Source organism: Candoia aspera, chromosome 5, assembly GCF_035149785.1.
Source record: "Candoia aspera isolate rCanAsp1 chromosome 5, rCanAsp1.hap2, whole genome shotgun sequence".
Lineage (NCBI taxonomy): Eukaryota > Metazoa > Chordata > Lepidosauria > Squamata > Boidae > Candoia > Candoia aspera.
In genome coordinates, this window is record NC_086157.1 from 54,032,939 (window position 1) to 54,056,972 (window position 24,034).

Here is a 24,034-nt window from a genome sequence, read left to right on the forward strand (position 1 = left end):
GCCTTAGCAATTAAATTAAAAGGTCGGGCCGCCAACTGGTATGTCCAGTTATGCCAGGCAGGTGCCCCGGAACTAGAGGACTGCAATGAATTCCTCTGGGCAGTGGAACTGCACTTCAGGGACCCCCTGGAAAGGGAGAGGGCAAAAAGAGCCCTGAAAACCCTCAAACAAGGACAGCGCTCTGTGGCAGATTATGCCATGGAGTTCCAAGCCCTGGCCGGTAAGGTCGAAGTATGGTCCCAGCCCACCCTCATTGAGCGGTTCAAGGAGGGTCTCAACCTGAACGTGCTCAGGTGGGCACTGTGCAGAAATAACCCCGACACCCTGGTGGAGTGGATCCGGCTGGCAGGAGAGGCAGAGGACACCCAGGACACTTTCCTTCAAGCAAAAAGGGAAGCGCAGCAGGCAGAGGCGGCGAGAGGACCCTGCACAGCTGCAGGATCGGCGAAGCCGAGACCCCAACCTTGGAAAGAGGAAAGAGACCGACGGTTCGCAAAGGGTCAGTGCCTCAGGTGCGGGAAGGAGGATCACAAGGTGGCGGCTTGCCTGAAAGCGAAGGCGAGGGACAGCTCGGGGAGGGCACCAACCAAGCCAACCCCAGCACCCAGGAAAATGCCAGCCGCGATGGGTGAAACCGCGGCAAAGGACTTCCCCTACTGCACCAAAGACGAGGAAAGCGACAACAACGAGCCGGCGGAAAACGCCAGCCACCTGCCCTAAGGAGCGCCAGAGGACAGGTGGAAGAAAACAAGAGGCGCAACGACTTCGGGGTGAGTGATAATTGTCCCACCCTATATGTGAAAGTCACCCTGACCCACAGTGGAAAGACGGAAAAAGTTTGGGCACTAATTGACTCTGGCTGCTCAAAGTGCCTTATGCACCCGGACCTGGCGGCCGCGCTAAACCTCCGCTGCTATCCACTTCAGAACCATATTGTTTTCACACAGTTAGATGATTCAGCAGCGAGGGGAGGGGCCCGGTCACCCAATACACGGACAAAGTCGCGCTGCAGCTCGGCAGCCACAAGGAAAAGCTGCCCTTCATCGTGGCACCAGTGGGCCAACCCCTAATCATCCTAGGGATTCCGTGGCTAGTGCAACACAACCCACAAATAAACTGGTCAACCAGGGAAATCAAGTTTTCGGATGGGCGCTATCAAGCACCCACAGGGGATCGGGTTCCCCGTGCTGCAATGGGGAGGGCAGCGATTACCTCGATGCATCTGGAGGCAGCAAACCTGGAGGGTCTGCCAGCCAGATATGCAGAGTTTGCTGATGTGTTTGGCGAAAAGGAGGCTGACAAACTCCCACCCCATAGAAAAACAGACTGCACCATAGAGCTGGTGCCTGGCGTACCCCTACCAAAGCCCAAAATATATGCGATGACCCAGAAGGAGCTGGCAGCATTAAGGGAGTTCGTCGATAAAAATTTAGCGCGGGGTTTTATTGAGCCCGCAAACTCACCAGTCAGAGCCCCCGTCCTCTTTCGGGAAAAGAAGGATGGGTCACTGAGGCTCTGTACCGACTACCGCGGGTTGAACGCCGCGCCAATATCAAATAAATACCCCCTGCCCATAATAAAGGACATTCTTGCCCACCTGGCAAAGGGCAAGATATTCTCAAAACTGGACCTGAGGGAAGCCTACTTCCGAATACGAATACAGGAGGGGGACGAATGGAAGATGGCTTTCAACTGTCCGCTGGGGTCTTTTCAATATAAAGTTTTACCATTTGGGTTGGCGGGGGCACCAGGAGTGTTTATGCAGTTAATTAATGAGGTCCTGCACGACCACTTATTTAAGGGGTGCTTGTCTATCTCGATGATGTTTTAATATATTCAGAGACCGAAAAAGAGCACGAACGCTTAGTAAAGCAAGTGCTCAGGAAACTCCGCAAGGCAGAGCTATACGCCAAGCTCTCCAAGGGTGAGTTTCACAAGGACCAAATTGACTACCTGGGCTATAGAATCTTGGCAAGGGGGATCGAGATGGACCCAAGCAAGGTCCAAGCCATACTGGTGTGGGAGCGCCCACGAACGAGGAGGCAACTCCAAAGTTTCCTCGGTTTCACAAATTTCTATAGGGGTTTTATCCAGGGGCTGGCAGAAATTGTGCTGCCTCTAACTGACCTACTCCGGACAAAGGACCTGGGAGACACACGTAAATCAAGGAACCCGGGGGCACTCCTGAACTGGACAGCTGACTGTCAAAGGGCTTTCAAACACCTCAAAAGCCTCTTTACAGCAGAGCCAGTACTGCAACACCCCGACCCCACCAGACCCTTCGTCGTGCAAGTCAACATATCCGACTTCTCCATCGGAGCACTCCTGCTTCAGCGGGATTTTGACAATCAGCTGAAGTCCTGCACGTACCTTTCCCGCAAGTTCTCTGAAACGGAACGGAGATGGCACGTGTGGGAAAAGGAGGCGTTCGCAGTCAAGGCAGCCCTAGAGACATGGAGGCACCTCCTGGAAGGGGCCTCCTGCCCCTTCAAGGTCTGGACAGACCACAAAAACCTAGAGGCTCTCAGCACTCCAAAACGCCTCAGCCCAAAGCAAGTACGCTGGGCACAATTCTTCAGCCAGTTTAACTTTAAATTAAAGTTCATACCGGGGAGGAAGAACTTCCTAGCAGATGCTCTTTCCCGACGGCCTCAGGATGCCAGCCAGGCATCGGACATTGTGGGCACTGTGTGGACCGACACACAGCTGGGCTGCCGTGCGGTCACGCACAGCCAAACAAGAACCCAATGCACCCCAGCACGAACACCCACGAACAGAGGGAGCCGCAGGTCAATTTCACCAAACTGGCAACAACGATTCGTTCAAGCCCTCGAGACAGATACATGGTTGCAAACCAACAAACACCATGTATCTGTTACGAACGGTCTAGCCTGGAGACAGAAGAACCTGTACGTGCCAGAGACATTGTGAGCGGAAGTTTTAAACCGCTCCCATGATGACAAGATGGCCAGGCACTTTGGGTTCGTCAAAACATTACATTTAATCAGGCGACAATTCTGGTGGCCTACTCTCAGAAAGGACGTTAAAGAATATGTCGCTGCTTGCCCCACATGTGCCATGTCAAAACGAAAGGTGGGGAAGCCCCAGGGACTGCTGCAGCAAGTAGCAAGCCCCTCCCATCCCTGGGAGGAAATTTCCATGGACTTCATTGTAGACCTACCACCCAGCCAAAGAAAAACGGTCATCTGGGTGGTAAAGACTATTTTTCCAAGCAGGCACACTTCATACCCTGCGCGTCCATCCCCTCCGCGCAACAGCTGTCACTCCTATTCCTTACCCACATCTATAAACTCCACAGCCCCCCCTCCCATTTGGTGACTGATAGGGGCACACAATTTACATCTAGGTTCTGGAAAGAATTTTTAAAACTTATTGGGATCAAACAGGCACTGTCCACAGCCTGGCACCCCCACACTGATGGCTCTATGGAGATTCTCAACTCCACCCTGGAGCAATTCCTACGATCCTTCATTAACTATCAACAGGACAATTGGGTGGACCTGCTACCTTTTGCAGAGGTAGCCTACAACAACGCAGTGCACCAGAGCACAGGTCACACCCCATTCAAAGTGGTTTAGGCAGAGACTTCGTGCCAACCCCGGAACTGCCCCAACCAGACACCCCGCCCTGTTCCCCAGATGACTGGGCGGCACAACTGGCCATGGTTTGGCCCGTCATCCAGCTGGCTCTCACAGACGCGCAAGCTACATACAAAAAGTTTGCAGACAATCACAGGGCGGCACAACCAAACTACAAAGTGGGAGATAGGGTCTACCTCTCCACTAAGTTCATCAAGTCCCCACAACCCTCAAAGAAATTGGCACCCAAATTCATTGGACCGTTCCAAATCATAGACATTATCAATCCAGTGACCTTCAAGCTGGACCTACCCCACAATTTGCGGCACATACACCCAGTATTCCACTGTGCCCTACTGAAACCGGCCACCCCTTCAAAATGGCACAAGGAACCCCCCCCCCCCCCCGCCTCCACCCATCATGATAGATGGGCAACAACATTTTGAAATTAAGGAGGTACTAGACTCCAGGAAACTAAGGGGCACCCTACAGTACCTCGTCAAATGGCGACATTTTCCACACCCAGAGTGGGTCCAAGCACAAAATGTTTCAGCAAAACGGCAGGTCAAAAGCTTCCACGAAGCATACCCGGACAAACCGGCACCTTAGAGTCCTCTTAGGGGGGCAGCATGTCATGTTCCCCATTGCAAGGCATAAGTGCATCACAACGGGGAACATGCACATCAGGAAAGAGGAAGGGATAACCATTATCCTTTAAACACACACATCATCCCTTAAGCACCCAGACCCATACATAAATCAACAGGACAACAGAAACGCACCTTGAACAGGATCTGGAAACCATCAACAGATTGGGGAAACTCCCACCCATTACCCCGGGGGACGCACCTGCACCGGACGAAGGCAAAGAGACAAAGGGGAATGTCGGAGATTGCCCGAATCACCCATTGCCAGACCCATACCAACGCTAATCACCCATCCAGACCTGGCTTGGGGGACAATAGGGGGTGGAGGAGGACAAGGTCCGCCACCGGGGTATAAACGGGGGACCCCGATACCACACCCGCATTCCCGTCTTTTTCTCTGCATGCATTCTGTTTCAATAAACCCGGAAATCCATAAACCCTTTAAGTGAGTCCGCGTTTTATTTGGAACAAGGCTGCCCTGACAACAGAGCTCTCAAGCACAATAGCTCTCTGTTCTTCATTAGTATGGCCCAACTTTTTTCAGACTTTCATGGAAACATGAAAATAAGGTGCTGCTGTTTTAAGAGTTCTATTGATTCCTAGCAGGGAGATGTGAAACATTTCTTCCAAATCATTTTCAAAGCATGTACAGCACTAGCAATTAAATAAATTTATCTGAACTTCTGCCCTTTAGACATCAATGAAACTAAAATTATTTTCTATACCTGCTGAAAAAGCAAGATTCATAATTTTATTCCAAGATGAAGAAAAAAATATTGGTATATGTACTGTATCTGTGATGACTTTCAAAATAACTAGTAGTGTAACAAATTACAAATGTTAATTGGCTAATTAAAAGGAGGGGGGATGGGGAAACACTTTCCAAATGAAATAAGATTATTCTCTAATTTCATTTAATGTAAAATGGCAGAATCAAGGTTGCATCATAGCCCTTTTTGTAAATACTTTATTATACCTTTTCTGAGAACATTAAATCTCTGATCCACACCAACTCCCTACCAGTAGATTATAGCATTCACAGGGCAATTGCTTCACTTTTGTGCTTTAAAATAGACTTTTCCATTGATGTGGCTATCTTTAGCATTGTGATAGACAGCTTTGCCAGGTTTTGAAGAATCCTCTCCAATGAGTCAAGAGAGACAGCTAGGACAACCATCCCTCTCAGATACACAGATGCAAGAAATGAGCTCTTTACAAAAAATCAGTTATGGCCAAGGACATATTTTGAAAGTGATGATAGTAACATTTCATCTCTCTCCTCTCTTTTCCAAGAACTTCACTGAATAGGTCATAAAAATTCAATTTCAATTTTTTAAAATTTTCCAATTCCCACAAATTAGTCATATATGAACTCCACCCCAGGGGAAAAAAAGTAATAAAATGAGAAATACACATGTTCTTTTTCAGCCCATTTAAAATCTTGACAATATTTCCCAACTCTCCCAGCCTTTTGCGCACATTCATAGGAAATAACAAGGGATAGAAAAAAAGGTACTGCAGAGGTAGAGTTTTGCTGGCGGCCACATGTTTGGCTTATCAATCTTTGATGGGGTTATGTTCCTTCTCCTAATTTTGCCCCTCATTTCTACATACACTAATATATCCTCCAGTTCATATGATGGTGAGAAAGTATCTTTAGCAATGCTTGTGAAGGTGGGAAAAGGCTCCAGGAGAGGCAGATGGCCTTTTAACTTCATTAGTTGCTAAGAGGATTGCAAATCAGTTTTGTGAAACAAAATCAGAAAATCCCAAAGCCATCATTCCAGTAGTAATCCCTGGAAACGACTCTCTCCCCTCATTTTGCAACTTTGCTCCCAGCCTCTTTGAAATCAGCTCTGTACTAGCTGGGGCACCATGATATTCCATCAGCTGAATTTTAAGGGACATGTGACTGCACTGGCCACTAAAGCCACACTGGCAATTCTTGAGCCCAGATTTGATTTCAAGTTACAGAAGAATAAGGGAGCTTTAAAACCTTGCCTATCCTCTGAGGCAGTCTTTTTGGCCTTCATTTTTTTTCCCCAGAAACTGGCTTAGGAAAATATCAGTTCCCTATCATAAATGGATTAAATTACCAACATCATGACTTTCTCTTTACTGTACTTATTTATTATACTGAAGTCCTCGCTGCTTTCTGAAAGGCCAAAGCTGCCTTTAAAGTAGTGTTTCTCAAACTTGGCAACTTTAAGATGTGTGGACCAACTCCCAGAATTCCCCAGCTAGTATGGCTGGCTGGGGAATTCTGGGAGTTGAAGTCCACACATCTTAAATTTGCTAAGTTTGAGAAACACTGCTCTAACTGATACTGGACTCCTGTAGCCCGTGTTTGGAGGACCTTGCCCGTTGTGCTGATTTACTTTTGAATATTACTGCTCCAAAGTAAATAATGCAAATACAATTCTGTCATGTTTTATCTAGAGCTGTAGGGCAAGCATTCTCTGTTGACCCACCTCCTGGCTCTTGGCATTTCCCTCACCCTCTGAAGTGAAGGAACTATAGCACTTTCCCAATCCCCCTCCTATTCTTTTGTAATAATTGGGGAAGAGGGTTGCTGTCCTTGCACAATCACCAGGTTTTACAAGGTGGTTGTTTTGAAGATAACATGAGGAAGAACTCTGTGCACTGGCTTGACCTCCCTGAGGAAAGCAAGAAATAAATCTAATGGTACGTTAAAAATTAAGAACTTTCCTTGTGTACTGGATTCTGGGAAGATTCTATAACTTCACAGCTTCAGCAAATGTTAATCTGTTTTAGAATTTTATTCTCATACCACATTCTTTTCACCTATATGCTAACTTACTTGTATATGGAGAACTGAAGAAAATGCTCAGTGAACCATCTTACTGACTAATTCTGTAGCCTCTCCTATTCTTACCATGATGAAATGCTCACTAGAGTCTACATATCACCCAAATAAATAAATGAGACATTTTTCTCTTGAATATTCATACCTTGTCTGACTTGTAAGCTTAAAGCTGACAACAGACTCCTTGTTTAAACCAATTGCTTCAATATTAATAACATCATCTACTTCTGGATCTGTGGCAATGAACAATATTGGAAATTTCCAAATGCCTCCTGTGCAATGCTGTACCACCAAAGTTGCTGGATTTCTGAAAAATTAAGCAGACAATATTAATTATCATTGAAAGTTTAATGAAACGTAAGTCAAATAAGTGATAAAGGTGCAATGGAAGCTTATATTCCTGTAATGCATTACACAGCTCTTTCTAAATTGGACTGTAGATATTATGTTTAGGCAGAATAGTATATTTTTTCTTACTTTGGAAGGAGCTGACAGCAAAATATTGCATTATTATTTTCTATGTGCTTCTTTATGAAATGAAAAATCAAAACTAATTGGTGCAATCTAAGTCACCTTAAGCTACATTTAGATAGTAGTCTGGTCAAGAGAGAACTATTTACAATATGACAACAGTATGACATCCAATAACTGAGATGTACTTTAAGTTCTAGTTTCAGAGAAATACAACATTCTATCATTAAGGTCCATGTTCCAAACTTCATCAGATGTGAGATTTCATTTTTAAGGAAGCTAAAGTTAGAAAAGATAACACTTCCCTCCTACTTCCCTTCCCCACAACTAGGGACTGAACTGCTGAAAGTGTTTTTCAGATACAGTTTAGCTTGACAACAATTGGAGATACAGTGGAATGAGTGACAATTAGCTTTCTGAGGTCAGTTTTCTCAAGTCTTGGCTGAAGCAAGGTTTGAATTCACCTATTCAAGTCCAACCTGAAATATAAACAGTAATTCCATCCCTCCAATAATTGATCAGTATATTTCCAGGATATTTAGACTCTTTTGAGATTGTTCGTTTATTTTATTTATTTATTTTACGAATTTATTCACCGCCCATCTCACCCCTACGGGGGGACTCTGGGCAGCTTACAAACTTTTGAGATTGTTGTGTTCATAGCAAAATGTTCATAGCAAAACCTGTGTTAGCCAGTGAAAATTCCAAATGACTAGACTCAAAATGGCTAGAATCTGCCATTTTAAAAAGCAGACAAATTTAAATAAATTCCTCAGAGTCCTATATGAGTTTAGAGCATACAGAGCTCTTATTCAAGTAGTTTCCATAACTACAAAGGAGCCTATTCCTAAACATGACAACGCCAAAATGACAGTGTGTTCTGATCTCATCATACATGCTCTGTCCTTCTGTGCTTGGATCCTGTCATTGTTTAAGGAGAAGAGTTTGTCTCATAACATTGCAACACATGTTTTGTCAATTGCCCTGCCTGAGGATGCCTAGATCTACCAAAACAAGGGATAGTTCCATACATGAACAAGAGTGTGTTTGGTTTTGTTTTTTTAACATGAATATGGGAATTATATGAGATTTTCCAGAGCTTATTAAATCAGAATTTATAAGACAGCAGTATTATGCATGAGTCAGGCTCCAAATTATGGAATTAATGGAAAACAATCAACCCTTTAGTTTTGGTCAAGATAGACAAACAATTATGGGAAATAAAGGAAAGCTTATGTTACATTACCAGTTCCAGTAAGTAAGCTGTGGACACTACCATAAATATGAATATACCTTGTTGGTTTGAAGGGCGCAAATACTATATTGAAGATCAAGGTCACAATTCCAGTTTTCAGATCTCGCTCTTTCTTTACCAAGTTTATAGCTACTGTAGATTTTAGCTGAGATGTCACTCTTTCAGATTCAAACTCAATTTCATACATAAATTCATCTGTTGTAGAGAATCCTGTAAAATCAAGATGATTATCCATGTAATATAAATGCATTTGGCTTTTTAAAGAGCTTGAAATTTTAAAGAGATTTTAATGACTGAAATAAGTAAACAAGAAACAGGAGTCAACCCAAAGAATAGCTAAGCACAAATAAATCTTGCAGTGCAGACTAATGTATGTTTCCAGAGTAGTCAGTTCCAATCACTTATGGGTTTCTTGATATAATTCTTTTGTACAAAAACATCAAAACTGAAAAAAACATTATTAAATTGCTGAAGTTCCCCAAATCCTCACCTATAAAAGTACTGTATTTATCCAAAAAAAAAAAAAAAAGGAAGGGAAAGGTTTTTTTTCCAAAGTAATTATTCCTGAAGTGGGAAAAATAATCTCATATTTGCAGTCAGAGACTTTGAGATAACAGTTTGTATGCATATCCACAGATGGGGGTCAATGAATTTTAGAAATATGTCTCTTGCAGGCTATCATTGATTACTTGCAGTTGTCCACTACAAGTGACTGTCTATGTGGTCCTCTCTAAAATTGCTAAATTAAGCTGAAGAACAATCTCACTCTCTGAAGACTGGCTGATGCTACAGTATAGGAATATAGTATAGGGATTTGATTTCTTCACCTGAAAGCCATGTCTACCTGGAGTGTTTTCTCCTTGCAGAAGGAAAGAGCAAATGGTATCCCTTTCCTTGTTTATGAAGTAGGTTTTACCTTTCTCAGCACAGGACAAAGCAATAAGCAATTGTCTCCCATCTTCTCCTATGTGGGAAAGGGCACTCTATATAGATTGAGGTACAGATCATTCCCTGTCTTCTCCCTTATGGAATAAGGAAATCAGGGCAAGATGAGGCAGGAAACAATTTCTTTCCACCTCCTGAATGGACTTCCACTGGGCACCGACCAGAAATGGATACCACCCAGGCTTAATCTGGCCCATGGACCAGAGATTGCTCACTGTTCACTCAATATATTATTTACAACAGTTCTTTCAGTAACTGAAAGTTGGATCAGCGCTGCAGTAAGGAATAATGCCAAAAATGGAAGTTCATGAACAAAGTTTAAATCTTTATGACAGCTCTTGGGTTAAAATATTAGGACTTACTTATTCATTTTTGTCATATTCAAAATCATGATATCCTCCAGCTGATATACATACTATATCATTAAGGTATGAATACCATTTCCAGCCTTTGTCAAATTGATTGGTTACTAATTGTGTACTAATGTAGTACATTCACAGTAGGATACCACTGAAGGCTCATAATTATTCCACAGCAGAAAATGTCATCATGCAGAGATTCTAACATAAAAATGAACTTAGCAGGGGAGAGGAAAAATGACATCATTTGAAACCTACAACACAGACAAAATTGCTATTGCCAAGCAGATGTTTCCTTCAGCAATCAAATCATTGTATTGTGCAAAGACAATGGTTATTGTAGTTCATGTTGTTCAGATATGAAGGTCTGAACTGTGACTTATAATTGTGTTGTATATTCTGTCTCCATGCATTTCTAAAAGAACTTGGTTAGCTTTGTTTCTTCCACATGTATTCACCACCTCCTGTCATTCACTATGTTTATTTTTGTTGAAATCTTTCTGTTTTATCCACTGTACTATGCCTTTACCAAGTACTTTATTGAATATGTTAACCATGAAAAACCCATCTTAAATAATGAACCACCTATCAGTATTTTAATGTCAGTATATTAGCACTACCATATCAAACCAATTATTATATAATGCCATGATAAAGCAATAATAGAGCCTTATGCAATATATTAGTGTGAATGGACATGTACGTGAGATTCTCTGAGGAAGATTTCAGCTTCTGCAGCATGTAGAAAAGTACCAGAATGGAGAGTATGAAGATAACACAACAAAAAATGGTTCATAAAACAAGTATTTCCTACATGAAATGAATGAGGCAATACATTCTAGTAAAAAGTATCAGGAGGGGTGCAAGAAATGCCAAGGTGGGCCAGGACAAGCTTTCGTGGACTTGTCAAACCTTGTTGGAAGGTATAAAATGTATGGGAATCATTGTTCTTGGGAGCCAACCCTCCTATGTGGGTGTTTTGTCTGAATTCTACACATGTAAAACCCAGCCAGATTTTAAGTTGGATAAGTATGCATGGGTGGGAATGACTGAGTGAAACTTTTAAGCCTGCATTTGTTTTTACATAGCCAGATCTCAGGGTAAAACAAAGAACAAGCAGCACCAAAGGAGATTTGCAGCCTTCAGAGGCATAGTTGGCAGAATAGAGGATGAATTACTAAAAAAGAAAAAAATCAGAAAATTCAGAAAAAAATAAAAATTAAGAATAATTAAGAAATCAGAATGTTCAAAGTAGTGGAAGACTAAGCAAGGTAGCAGGGGCTAAGCAAACCCCAGCACAAGACTCTGGGATAAAGCAAATAAATACTTTATCAATAAAGGGGACTACTAGGGTACCTTATGATGGGAAAAGGTGGTACAAGCATTGCCACTCTCTAACTGGGAAAATAATGACATTACAATAGATGGCACTGCCAGTGCAAAAGAAGTAGAACAGTAGATAGACAATATTACAAATATGAATTTGCTCTGAAGGAGGAACCAGTTTGCAAGCTGCTCAGGATGGCTGGAAGCTTTCTGTGGGCCAAGAAGCTAGCATGGGCATTTGGTGGATAATTCCCAAACTACTTGGGAATGTGTATAAGCTGTTTGAGACAGCATTGCAGAAGGTGAAAGTTTTGTGAGATGAGTTAATTACACCCTGACAGCAGACCAGTTTGCTGCAAGAAGTCCTGATTGCTGCCTAGCATTATGGTGATCAGAGAAAGAAATGATGCTGTCTTCTGTAGTGTGGCTGTTGAAAATGAAACAGAAAAAAAGATCAAAATTAAAAGGCGACTGGTGACTCTTGCCTGTGAGTAGGCTATTGTGAGTAACCCTGCATGATTTCACATAAATGAAATAGTAATGTGGAGCTCTTGAACCAGTTGGGGGCACTAACAAGTGACTTTGTCATGGATCAACAACAGGGGTAAATGAAACAGTGTTTACTCGTGCAGTTGCAGCTGTGAGGCCAGTGCTATCCTGCACCCAAAGGCTAGAAAGAAGAGGAGGAATTAAAACCCAAGGATTCCTGGGTCAGATGCAGAATAGTTTGGAACAGGTTACAGCTGGCATGCAGATTCATTTGTTGAGGGAAGCCCTGCTGAGCCTTGCACACAGTGTATCTGATGCTCAGGAGAATCTGCTGGGAGACACAGCTTTGTCGCTGGAACAATCGGGATATAAGCAAAGTGAGAACCACCACATGTGATCTGCACAGCCAGTATTTTTCCTTCTCTTTCCCTTCCCTCTGAGCAGGCAAAATGACACTGCGGGGAAGTAGAAAACTGCTGGAGAAAGGTGTTTGGGGCAGGTGTTTGGGGCAGGAGTGCCAAAAGAGGAAATGTATGCTTTGCATAGAGCAAAATGAGAAAAGGCAGAGGGCTTGAAAGTCCAGCATGCACTCACAGACTTCTTCTGCGTATGAAATGAACAAATTAATAAATAGGAAATGGTACAACCTGAAAAAGGGTGCACTGATTATGGAAGAAAAAGCGGCAAGATGCAATAAGGGTTCTAGAAACATTCTTTCCTTTTAAATCTATCTTATCAGGAGCAAAAATGCCCATTATATACAACGTAAAATTGGCCCAGTGCCGCAGATTTGTTAAATATAGCTCTCACAGAACAGGTACTACTCATAATTGTGAATAGAGATAATATAGGGAAGCATAAGGGAATAGAGAAATAATGTAGTACAAAAAAAGGGGTTTATTTTACTGATGGGAAAACTGTTATAGAACAAGCAAAAAATAACCACACAGGATATGTAGCATTCCCCTAGGAAAGGGGTTTTTCAGTCAAAGATACAGAAGCATGAGTTATAGCACCTTAAGACCCAGTATTCTGTAAGCCGCCTAAATGTATTACCAGTTACTAGAAACAAAAACAATCCAAAAGCCATGTTTTATCACCACAAAAATTATCTGAAAATCAAACAGTGTGGGCTCCTGATACCATGTTGGATAAAAACCACTTAGAAAAATTGCAGTAATATAAACTAGCATGCAGGCACGCTTACTACTCACCCTTAGCAATGAGCTTGAAGCAGTCTGGTGGTTTTACCTGACACTCTTCTATGGCCCTAGGGTCATCTTTTTTCCTCCCCTAGTCAAGGATAGAACTGCACTAATCTGAGGTGAAAAGGAGTCTATCTCTCTCACCTCTAGCTCACAGATACACTCAAAGTACTATACATCTCAGATCTACAAGACTGGTAGAAGATTCTGGATAATCTGAGACATGCAGTTAAATCTCCTCCATTAGGGCTGATGCATGAGAAAATATATTGTATCAAAATATTGATATATTTTTAAATACATCATCTGTTATATAGACATTCACAGATGGAATGGTAAAAATATTTATAGACTGTACCACTTAAGAATGCAATTGAGGATCCCCATGAAGTAAAGTTCCATTTTTTTTTTAAAAAACCCAGCAAATAGAAAACAAGATGTTTATTCCAACTAACTTTTTTTGTAGACATGTCAAAGTGAGTGCGTGTAGCATGTTTTTTCATCATGCAAGTCTTAATGTGCAATCCCTGAAGCTCAACTAGACAAATAGTGAATTCTGCTGTTCTACCCTAAATTTGCTCTGTACTGCTATGAAAGCATGGTGCAGGATAAATGTACGGTGGGTCAGAGCTAGATGAGGAGCAGCAGGATATGTGACTTACATATTTTATACTATAGTTCAGAGACAGGTTTACTACTTCCATATACTGTTTGCAAGAAGATATCACAGCTAGCTGGCTGCTGTTGTGAAACTATAACTGCATTTGTTCATTCTATAATTGTTATTAAAGAAGTTACAATTATTTTAACTATTAACTACTCAAAAATATTTAATTATTTGTCCGAGGGCTAGTATGACGCTGATGCTACAGGACATTTTAAAGTCTGTAATTTTGCTCAAAAATAGAATGTTTGCAACTGTGAAATATGATAATTTTTGAAAACACTGAATGAAATACAAAATGACAGGCTAGTGTCCATCAGTGCACATAACTGAGTAATGGACTTGTAGAGGTTATTTTTCTAAATAATGAGCTAGTTATTAATCAAGAATTTCATGTCCAAAGCTTCTCTATGGCAGAAATGACAGAAATTATTACTATACTTATACTGTCCTATCCAACAGAACTTCTCTACTTCTCCTTTATAACTATATAAATTGATGGCCACCAAGACATTTGGCGGTACTAAATTCTTCAGTATAAATACTTCCTTCTTCAATGAATGATTCCAGATTTTAATATTCTGAAAGAACAATATATTTTTTTCTCCAGACACGTTTTCAACATTATCCATGATTATATACCTTTATCATGCCTGCCCTTACCCAAGATTACTAATATTTTCAGGATACTTTTGTGAGAAAGTTTTTAAAAGGCTTTTCTGAAAATCAGCATATATATTTTACTATAGGATTGCTCTATCTAAAGAGTTGCTGATATTCTGAAGAAAACCTAGGAGGTTAGTAAGTAACCCCATTGCTTTTAGATGTTCTCTTTTTTTCCACCAAATTACCCAGAATCGATGTTAAAATAACCATATAATTTTTTGTATTTGTCCTAGATTTCTTTTTAAAACTGTAATATGGACAGTTTTCCATTATGCCAATAATAGGTAGAAGTTGCATTTTTCTTTTTACAAAACCAGAAAATGTACATTCTTCAAGAATCCTCTAGATTCAATCTGAAAGTAGTGATCTGTACTCAAATTGTTTGAAATGTAAATTTCCCTATTTAATCTATGCTACTATAAATGCTGAGTATGATCCAGTTGTGGGGTTGCTAGCATGTAACTTATGCTAAGGCATCAGACTAAACATGATCCTCTGGATAGGAAAATGGCAGTCCACTCCAGTATTCTGCCAAAAAAATCAAATGGATATGCACAACTAGACAATATCAACATGATGCTGGAAGATGACCTTCCCAGGTTGGAAGATATCTAATGAACTAGTGGGGAAGAATGAAGGGCAAGTACAAGTAGTACTGATATTGATGATATGGCTGGTTAAAACAAAAAGGGCATCCAGCTGCTGATGTGGCCATAGGTTAAAGGAAAGTTCAGTACTGCAAAATTAGGTATATCATTAATATGTGAGAACAGTGAAGCAAGGCAAACCGGATGATGTCAGAACACAAATTTCAAAACTGAATGTTGACATTCTAGGAACCACTGAACTGAAATGGACTAGAATGGGTCACTTTACATCAGAGCTTCAATTCCAGACAAAAATAGCAGCAGAAATAGAGTTAACATCATTGTAAATAAACCAGTGTCAAAGTCAGTACTTAGATACAATACCAAAAATGATAGACTTAAATTCAAGTCCAAGGCAAGTCTATCAATATTACAGTGACCTAAGTCTATGCTCCAACCACAGATGCAGAAAAAGCAAAATTGAGTAGCTCTATGGTGACTTGCAACAATTTGACAGAGATACAGCACCATAAAAATATGTCATACTGATTATAGGATGTTGGAGTACTAAAATTGCAAATAAATAACAGTTGGGAAAATAGGAAAAATTGCTTCAGTATATGAAATATGGCAGTTTGTTGTTTATTCGTTTAGTCGCTTCCGACTCTTCGTGACTTCATGGACCAGCCCACGCCAGAGCTTCCTGTCGGTCGTCAACACCCCCAGCTCCCCCAGGGACGAGTCCGTCACCTCTAGAATATCATCCATCCATCTTGCCCTTGGTCGGCCCCTCTTCCTTTTGCCTTCCACTCTCCCTAGCATCAGCATCTTCTCCAGGGTGTCCTGTCTTCTCATTATGTGGCCAAAGTATTTCAGTTTGGCCTTTAATATCATTCCCTCAAGTGAGCAGTCTGGCTTTATTTCCTGGAGGATGGACTGGTTGGATCTTCTTGCAGTCCAAGGCACTCTCAGAATTTTCCTCCAACACCACAGTTCAAAAGCATCGATCTTCCTTCGCTCAGCCTTCCTTATGGTCCAGCTCTCGCAGCCATATGTTACTACAGGGAACACCATTGCTTTAACTATGCGGGCCTTTGTTGTCAGTGTGATGTCTCTGCTCTTAACTATTTTATTGAGATTTGTCATTGCTCTTCTTCCAAGGATTAAGCGTCTTCTGATTTCCTGACTGCAGTCAGCATCTGCAGTAATCTTTGCACCTAGGAATACAAAGTCTTTCACTGCTTCTACAATTTCTCCCTCTATTTGCCAGTTATCAATCAAGCTGGTTGCCATAATCTTGGTTTTTTTGAGGTTTAGCTGCAAACCAGCTTTTGCACTTTCTTCTTTCACCTTCATCATAAGGCTCCTCAGTTCCTCTTCACTTTCAGCCATCAAAGTGGTATCATCTGCATATCTGAGATTGTTAATGTTTCTTCCAGAGATTTTAACTCCAGCCTTGGATTCCTCAAGGCCAGCTTGTCGCATGATGTGTTCTGCATACAAGTTGAATAGGTAGGGTGAGAGTATACAGCCCTGCCGTACTCCTTTCCCAATCTTAAACCAGTCTGTTGTTCCGTGGTCTGTTCTTACTGTTGCTACTTGGTCGTTATACAGATTCTTCAGGAGGCATACAAGATGACTTGGTATCCCCATACCACTAAGAACTTGCCACAATTTGTTATGGTCCACACAGTCAAAGGCTTTAGAATAGTCAATAAAACAGAAATAGATGTTTTTCTGAAACTCCCTGGCTTTTTCCATTATCCAGCGGATATTGGCAATTTGGTCTCTAGTTCCTCTGCCTTTTCTAAACCCAGCTTGTACGTCTGGCAATTCTCGCTCCATGAACTGCTGAAGTCTACCTTGCAGGATCTTGAGCATTACCTTACTGGCATGTGAAATGAGTGCCACTGTTCGATAGTTTGAACATTCTTTAGTGTTTCCCTTTTTTGGTATGGGGATATAAGTTGATTTTTTCCAGTCTGATGGCCATTCTTGTGTTTTCCAAATTTGCTGGCATATAGCATGCATTACCTTGACAGCATCATCTTGCAAGATTTTGAACAGTTCAGCTGGGATGCCGTCATCTCCTGTTGCCTTGTTATTAGCAATGCTTCTTAAGGCCCACTCAACCTCACTCTTCAGGATGTCTGGCTCTAGCTCACCGACCACACTGTCAAAGCTATCCCCGATATTGTTATCCTTCCTATACAGGTTTTCTGTATATTCTTGCCACCTTTTCTTGATCTCTTCTTCTTCTGTTAGGTCCTTGCCATCTTTGTTTTTGATCATACCCATTTTTGCCTGGAATTTACCTCCAATGTTTCTAATTTTCTGGAAGAGGTCTCTTGTCCTTCCTATTCTATTGTCTTCTTCCACTTCCGCGCATTGCTTGTTTAAAAATAATTCCTTATCTCTTCTGGCTAACCTCTGGAATTTTGCATTTAATTGGGCATATCTCCCCTTATCACTGTTGCCTTTTGCTTTCCTTCTTTCTTGGGCTACTTCTAGTGTCTCAGCAGACAGCCATTTTGCCTTCTTGGTTTTCTCTTTCTTTGGGATGTATTTTGTTGCCGCCTCCTGAACAATGCTGCCAACTTCTGTCCAGAGTTCTTCCGGGACCCTATCTACTAAGTCCAGTCCCTTAAATCTATTCTTCACCTCCACTGCATATTCCTTAGGAATATTAGTGAGCTCATATCTAGCTGATCTGTGGGTCTTCCCTAATCTCTTTAGTCTGATCCTAAATTGTGCAAGAAGAAGTTCGTGATCTGAACTACAGTCAGCTCCAGGCCTTGTTTTTACCGACTGTACAGATGTCCGCCACCTTTGGCTGCAAAGGATGTAATCAATCTGATTTCGGTGTTGTCCATCTGGTGAAGTCCATGTGTAAAGCCGTCTCTTAGGTTGTTGGAAGAGAGTGTTTGTTATGCAGAGTGAATTGTCTTGGCAAAATTCTATCAGCCTATGTCCTGCTTCGTTTTGTTCTCCCAGGCCATACTTACCTGTAATTCGAGGTGTCATTTGACTGCCCACCTTAGCATTCCAGTCTCCTGTGATGAAAATAACATCTCTTTTAGGCGTGTTGTCCAGTAGGTGCTGCAGATCCTCATAGAACTGCTCTACTTCAGCTTCTTCAGCATTTGTGGTTGGGGCGTATATTTGGATCACTGTGATGTTAGATGGCTTGCCCTGAATTCGAATTGAGATCATTCTATCATTTTTTGGGTTGTATCCAAGCACTGCTTTAGCCACTTTACTATTAATTATGAAGGCTACTCCATTTCTTCTGTGGTCCTCTTGTCCACAGTAGTAGATCTGGTGGTCATTTGATGTGAAGTGGCCCATTCCAGTCCATTTCAGTTCACTGATGCCCGAAATGTCTATCTTTAATCTTGACATCTCACCAATAACCACATCCAATTTGCCCTGGCTCATAGATCTTACATTCCAGGTTCCAATGGTCTGTTGATCTTTAGAACATCGGATTCGCCGTTCACCACCAGCACCGTCGGCCGCTAGCCGTCCTTTCGGCTTTGAGCTAGCTGCGTCATCACGTCTGGGGCTAGTTGAGCTCATCCTCTGTTCCTCCCCAGTAGCATTTTGACCATCTTCCGACCTGGGGGTCTCATCTTCCGATGGTATACCGACATATCTCTGGTTGTACTGATCCATTTAGTTTTCACGGCAAGAATACTGAGGTGGGTTGCCATTACCTTCCCCAGGGATCGCATTTAGTCTGACCTCTCTGTCATGACCTTCCCGTCTTGGGTGGCCCTTCACGGTTTAGCTCATGGCATCATTGAGGTGCTCAAGCTCCAGCACCACGACAAGGTAACGATCCTTTGCTGAAGGAAATATGGCAGTAGATTGACTAATAGGATTGTGCCAAAAATAATTACATATTTATAGTAAATGTTCCTTCTTTCAACAACCTAAAAGATGACTCTACATACAGACATCACCAGATGACAACACTAAAATCAATATGACGACATACTTTGCAAGCAAAAAGGAATAGTTCTACCAGCAAAAACACATGCTGGTGCTGAGTGAGGTTCAGATCACTCCTGCAAAATTACTAGTTAAAGAAAACAAAAATAATCTGTCCAACAAAAATACTTCTCTGATGATTATCTAGTTATGGTAAAGAATGGGTTTAATTGATTTGGTTTGCTAAATAGAGTACCTGTAGAGCCCTGAAATGAAATTTGTGACATTTAAGAAAAGCAAACCAAAATATCCTGAAACACAATAAAGCAAAAGAAACAAATTGGCTGCCTGTAGATCGTATGTAGAAAACACCAGAAGAAAGGCAGAAAGCAAAAGGCAACAGAGACAGAAACAACAGAGATTAAACACAGTTCTGGAGAAGAACAAAAAGAGACAAGACCTAAATAAGCAATGCAAAGAAACCAAGGATAAGAATTGAATGATATGGAAAAAATTTTTTTAAGAAAATTAAAGAAACAGAGGGAATATAAATAAGTGGTTCTGTGAAAAAATTGAAGAATTGTACAAAAAAGTATAGGATATAGTATATCTCAAGGATATTTGTGATTCACACTGAGTAATAAAAACTTTCAATTTCTACCACATTTATCAGGTAAGGAACCAGGAGATCAGAGACATATAGCTACAGAAAGTGGTACAACAGCCAGTAAGTAGCCAGTGGTATTTCAACATCTGGTCCGTGGCAACTAGACATTTAGCTTTGAGTAAGGTACTGGGGACCTGCTCAACAGTCAACAGCAAAGCAAGAGAATCAATGGCCACAATATAAGCCTAAGCTCTCAAAGCCAGGTTGCCTCCCTGTAGAGGGAATAAAGACTTGATGGAATTAATGTTAGATCTCCCTCCTTGCAATCAAGACTGGAATTGATCCAAGTAACAAGAATCAAGGAGCTCTGATTAATAATATTTATTAGAAAGAAGGTCACAACCTAACAATTCTCACAAATACCTCAGTTTCAAATGGGACATCTCATCTTAATATAAGCAATTTATGGCAGCAAAACCCTTGTCTGTTTTTCTCCTGGTTTTGTGAAGGTGGGTCAGTCTGTACCTGTCCATTGTTTTGGCAAGAGTGAGTCTTTTTATCAGTGTGATAAATAACTCTAAAATTTAAAATGCAACCATTTAGATATTTTTTCCCTGAACTTTCAAAGTTTGAACTTTGAATACATTCAAACAAAGGGGCTGTTTTACTTTTTTCATCACAATTTGTTTTATAAAGTTTAAAATTGCCTTAAAATGTAATACTTAGTCTTCATTTATGTAACTGGTGAAGGAGGAAAGTGAAAGAATATAACCTTCAACAAGAATATCTAGATTAGTATTTTAAAGGTTACTTAAACTGCTGACAAGATGCTACCTTTTTCAAATTGATTCTAAATTGTTCTGACATTTGTCAGCTGTATAAAAAGTTCCATAACTCCAGCTCTGAAATTCCTAATGAAATAATATATAATCTTTTAAAATATTTTCTTACATACTGAATTTAAAATGTCAGTGTTTAAAATTTGCATTAAATTCTAGTACCTCATCCAGTTTTACTGCACTTATATTCAGGTAAGCTCACATTCAATAAGCACATTTTTTTTCCAGCAGGCCATATTTGTATAGTTTATTATTGATTAGCCATTAGGCCATTATCAAAGTACAGGATATACAACATAAAACATCAATAAGATCGTATGTAAAAATAGAATAAAAGAAACAGATGAGAAAAAGAATAAAAATACAAATCATATTTCCGAATCACCCCTACAGTTTACCCCAATCCGGCTCAGATATGCTGATCTCAGCTGAACTGTTTTATTCAAATAAAGGGCCGTATTATATGTAATTTTTGGATTCTGTCCACACATAAAATATGTTGTTTTAATATAAGGATCCCAATAGGTCGTTCGTCTAATGTGCAGTCCTAGATACTGATCTTTCTCTCTTTTATACAATTAACATTCAAATAATATGTGTGTTATGTCTTCTATCTCTGGAGCTCCGCAAATACAAGTACACAAATTATTTGCCCACCAAATAATGCTTTAAGTACTAGATCAGAATTTTGGTGGAGCTATCTTTCAGGAGTTTTTTGGGTTTTTTTCCTTTTTCTTCCATGTAGAACAAATTTTGCTAAAGGTTCAGAGCATTAGAGAAGACCAAACAATATATTTAAATAGTATTTTCTCACAAAAGATAAAGTGTATGCTTTATACTAAAAAAAATGAACAGAGATATTTCAAAAGCTAAACAAAAATAAAATTATATCCCAAATTGTACATCTAGTATATTGTGCCAGCTCTTTCTCTGAATGCTTTGACTCATACCTTGTCAGTACATGTAGTCCTTGTTTAGCAACTGCAACTGGTTCTGGCAAAATGGTCACTAAGTGAACCACACCAATGAGAGAGAGAAGCTACAAAGATTGTTGGTTGCTGCCGTCTCATTTAGATACATTCTCTTGTGCAGCAATGCCAGCATTACTCTCACTCCAGGGTTTGTTGTTGTTAGGTGCAGAAAGTTGGGCGTAAGTGCATGCATTAATCGGAAAATGATTTTTTTTACTACCGTTTACTACCATTTATTACCATCGTATTTGCAAATGGTCACTTAATGAGGCAGTTGCTAAATGAGGACTACCTGTATACTGGATGATAATTTCACAAGCACATGTGATAACTAGGGTCCAAAAGTGGAGCAGACAAAAAGAGTGAAAAAGTCTTATTTCAATTTTTTAAAATTATTATTGTTATTATTGTTATTGTTAGGTAGTAAGTGCTATGCTGCCAAGAGCAACAGAAATAATATGTGCTTATTGTTACTTCCTTTAAGTAAAGTTATTGGAACAAATGTTTTGCTAAATTGATATTCCATTATTTGCTTCTCAAAAACCACTTATCCATGAATGTACTGTACTTCAGCGACTTCTTCCAGTGCCTATAATATTTCCCTAAAACTAAAAGAAATACTAAGGAATGCTATGTTACCTTTGGAAACTGATCGGGGACTCAAAAAGAAAGCATCCAGCACTGTTCGTAAATTTTAGTGCTTCTTCTCATGTGATCTCATGAAACAGGGATTTTGGTGATTATTTTATAAATGCAGAAAATTAAAAAAAACAACATACTTACTAGAGTTTCAAAAAGACAAAGATCATTGGCTTAGGTACTTCATAATCTGTCAAAATTCTAAGCAAAAGGCCAAAACCGCTTTTATTATTGTGGAACGCACATATCTGGATCTACAAGTCCTTTGTTTCCTCTTGCAATTACAATATATGTTCTTACTTAGCACTAGTTTCCTCTATCCGTATCTAAATAAAAAGAAACTTGTAGAAATTCCAAGGCGTGAAATCAAATGTCATTCACCTTGGTAAAAATGTTGCCTAAAATGTATGTTCCGCCACATTTTTGAGAATGTTTCTATTCTTTTAAAAGTGATTGAAAAGTACCAGCCTTGAAAATGGCCCTTTCAAAGCTGACAATCCAATCCTCCCTATTAAAAATATCAGTAAACCTGATTTACTACTATAGTCTATATTCTACTACATTAAATAGAAATAATCACATTACAGGCATTGACAGAAGTCAGAAATGTGTCACACTTTCTCATCACATTATTTGCCTGTAAAACTGTATTATTCCAAATCAGTATCTTGCAATCAAAACAGAATAAGACATGCATACCTACAGTCAGGCTATTACAACAGTTATACTGTGACTGTTATTTGATAAATATTGCTAGTAAGAAATTAAATGGAATTTTATTTACATTTTCTTTCATGATATATTTCTAAATCCAAAGCCAGTTTTATTCTGCTATTATATAACAGGGCTGTGTAATACTTTGGATTCAGTCCCAAAAAGTGTTTCACGAAGTATATAGGCACAAATGTAGCACCTATCTGCAACTCTTTAAAGCATCTGTGTCTTTATATAACATGGCTGTCTTTATATAACCTCTCATGTATGTCAGATGGGCAGCTAAATAAATCAAATAAATAAAGATGCAGACAAGTGCCACGCTTGCATTCAAAGCATCTTTCTAGAATGAAATCTGAAACACTGAATAGTTCTGTTATAAAATATAGAAAATACAGTGATTAAAACCTTTGAGTAGCATATAAACTCACATGACAATATTTACAGCTCAAAAGACAAAACAATCACACAATTCAAAATGAGAACAAGTTTAATCTTTACTGTTTAAAAGACGTTTTACCAAGTATATTCTGAGGTCTTAAGGACCACTCTTACAATAATGGAGTTTGTCTCCTTCCCTCCGAACTAACAGATGGGATACATCAGGATAGGTCAATGAGCAGAACAGACTATTGGGTGGACAGTCTATTAGGCAGAAAGCTTTTGCTTGAAATTTAAAGCCTAAATGGTGATTAAATCCTCAATCAGAATAGCTAGCAACCAGGGATTTATGTATTCATTCCATTTCCTCATGACTATTCTGACTGATTCATTCAGATCCCATGAGGCACATTATGTTTTATCAATGTATTCCAGCAAAGAATATCCTATCTATCCTTATAACTATAATTGGAATGATGAGTATTAATCTGTTCTGAACTTGATATATGGAATGAATCACCTTTAATGTAGAATCTTTGGATGATGCTGTTGCAACCCTATCAAAATTCAAAACATGTTCTTAAATATACAGTATATAATTTTAAGACAGCTACAGGATTACTTATTTCCTTACCCAGTATTTTTTTTCCCTTTCCTTACCATCAGTGACTTGAACTTCATTATGAATTGGATATGACTTGCTCTTAGAAAGAGTTAACATTGCAGTATCTTGGAGTATTTGTGAACCAGTTGTCCCAGGAACCACACCAGTTAACAGCACTTCTACCTTCTCCTCCAGTCTACTGCGGGCATGGCAGCATACAACAGCTGGGAAAAAATGTGTAACATTATTTTTCGGTTTCCGTAACTCCAACTGAGAGCATATTTTACATGAAGAGCCACTGCAATA

General features: G+C 40.1%; 1 protein-coding gene across 1 annotated transcript in view; it reads right to left on the reverse strand.

The window, feature by feature from the left end:
- The window catches only part of CFAP47 (cilia and flagella associated protein 47), a 230,371-nt gene that overhangs the window by 16,660 nt on the left and 189,677 nt on the right, over positions 1 to 24,034 (reverse strand). Inside the window, exons 61-63 of the mRNA XM_063304691.1 lie at positions 23,785 to 23,952; positions 8,838 to 9,009; positions 7,219 to 7,380 (exon numbers count right to left, since the gene is read on the reverse strand). Of these exons, the coding sequence (XP_063160761.1) occupies positions 7,219 to 7,380; positions 8,838 to 9,009; positions 23,785 to 23,952 (502 nt within the window). The remainder of the gene's footprint in view (positions 1 to 7,218; positions 7,381 to 8,837; positions 9,010 to 23,784; positions 23,953 to 24,034) is intronic.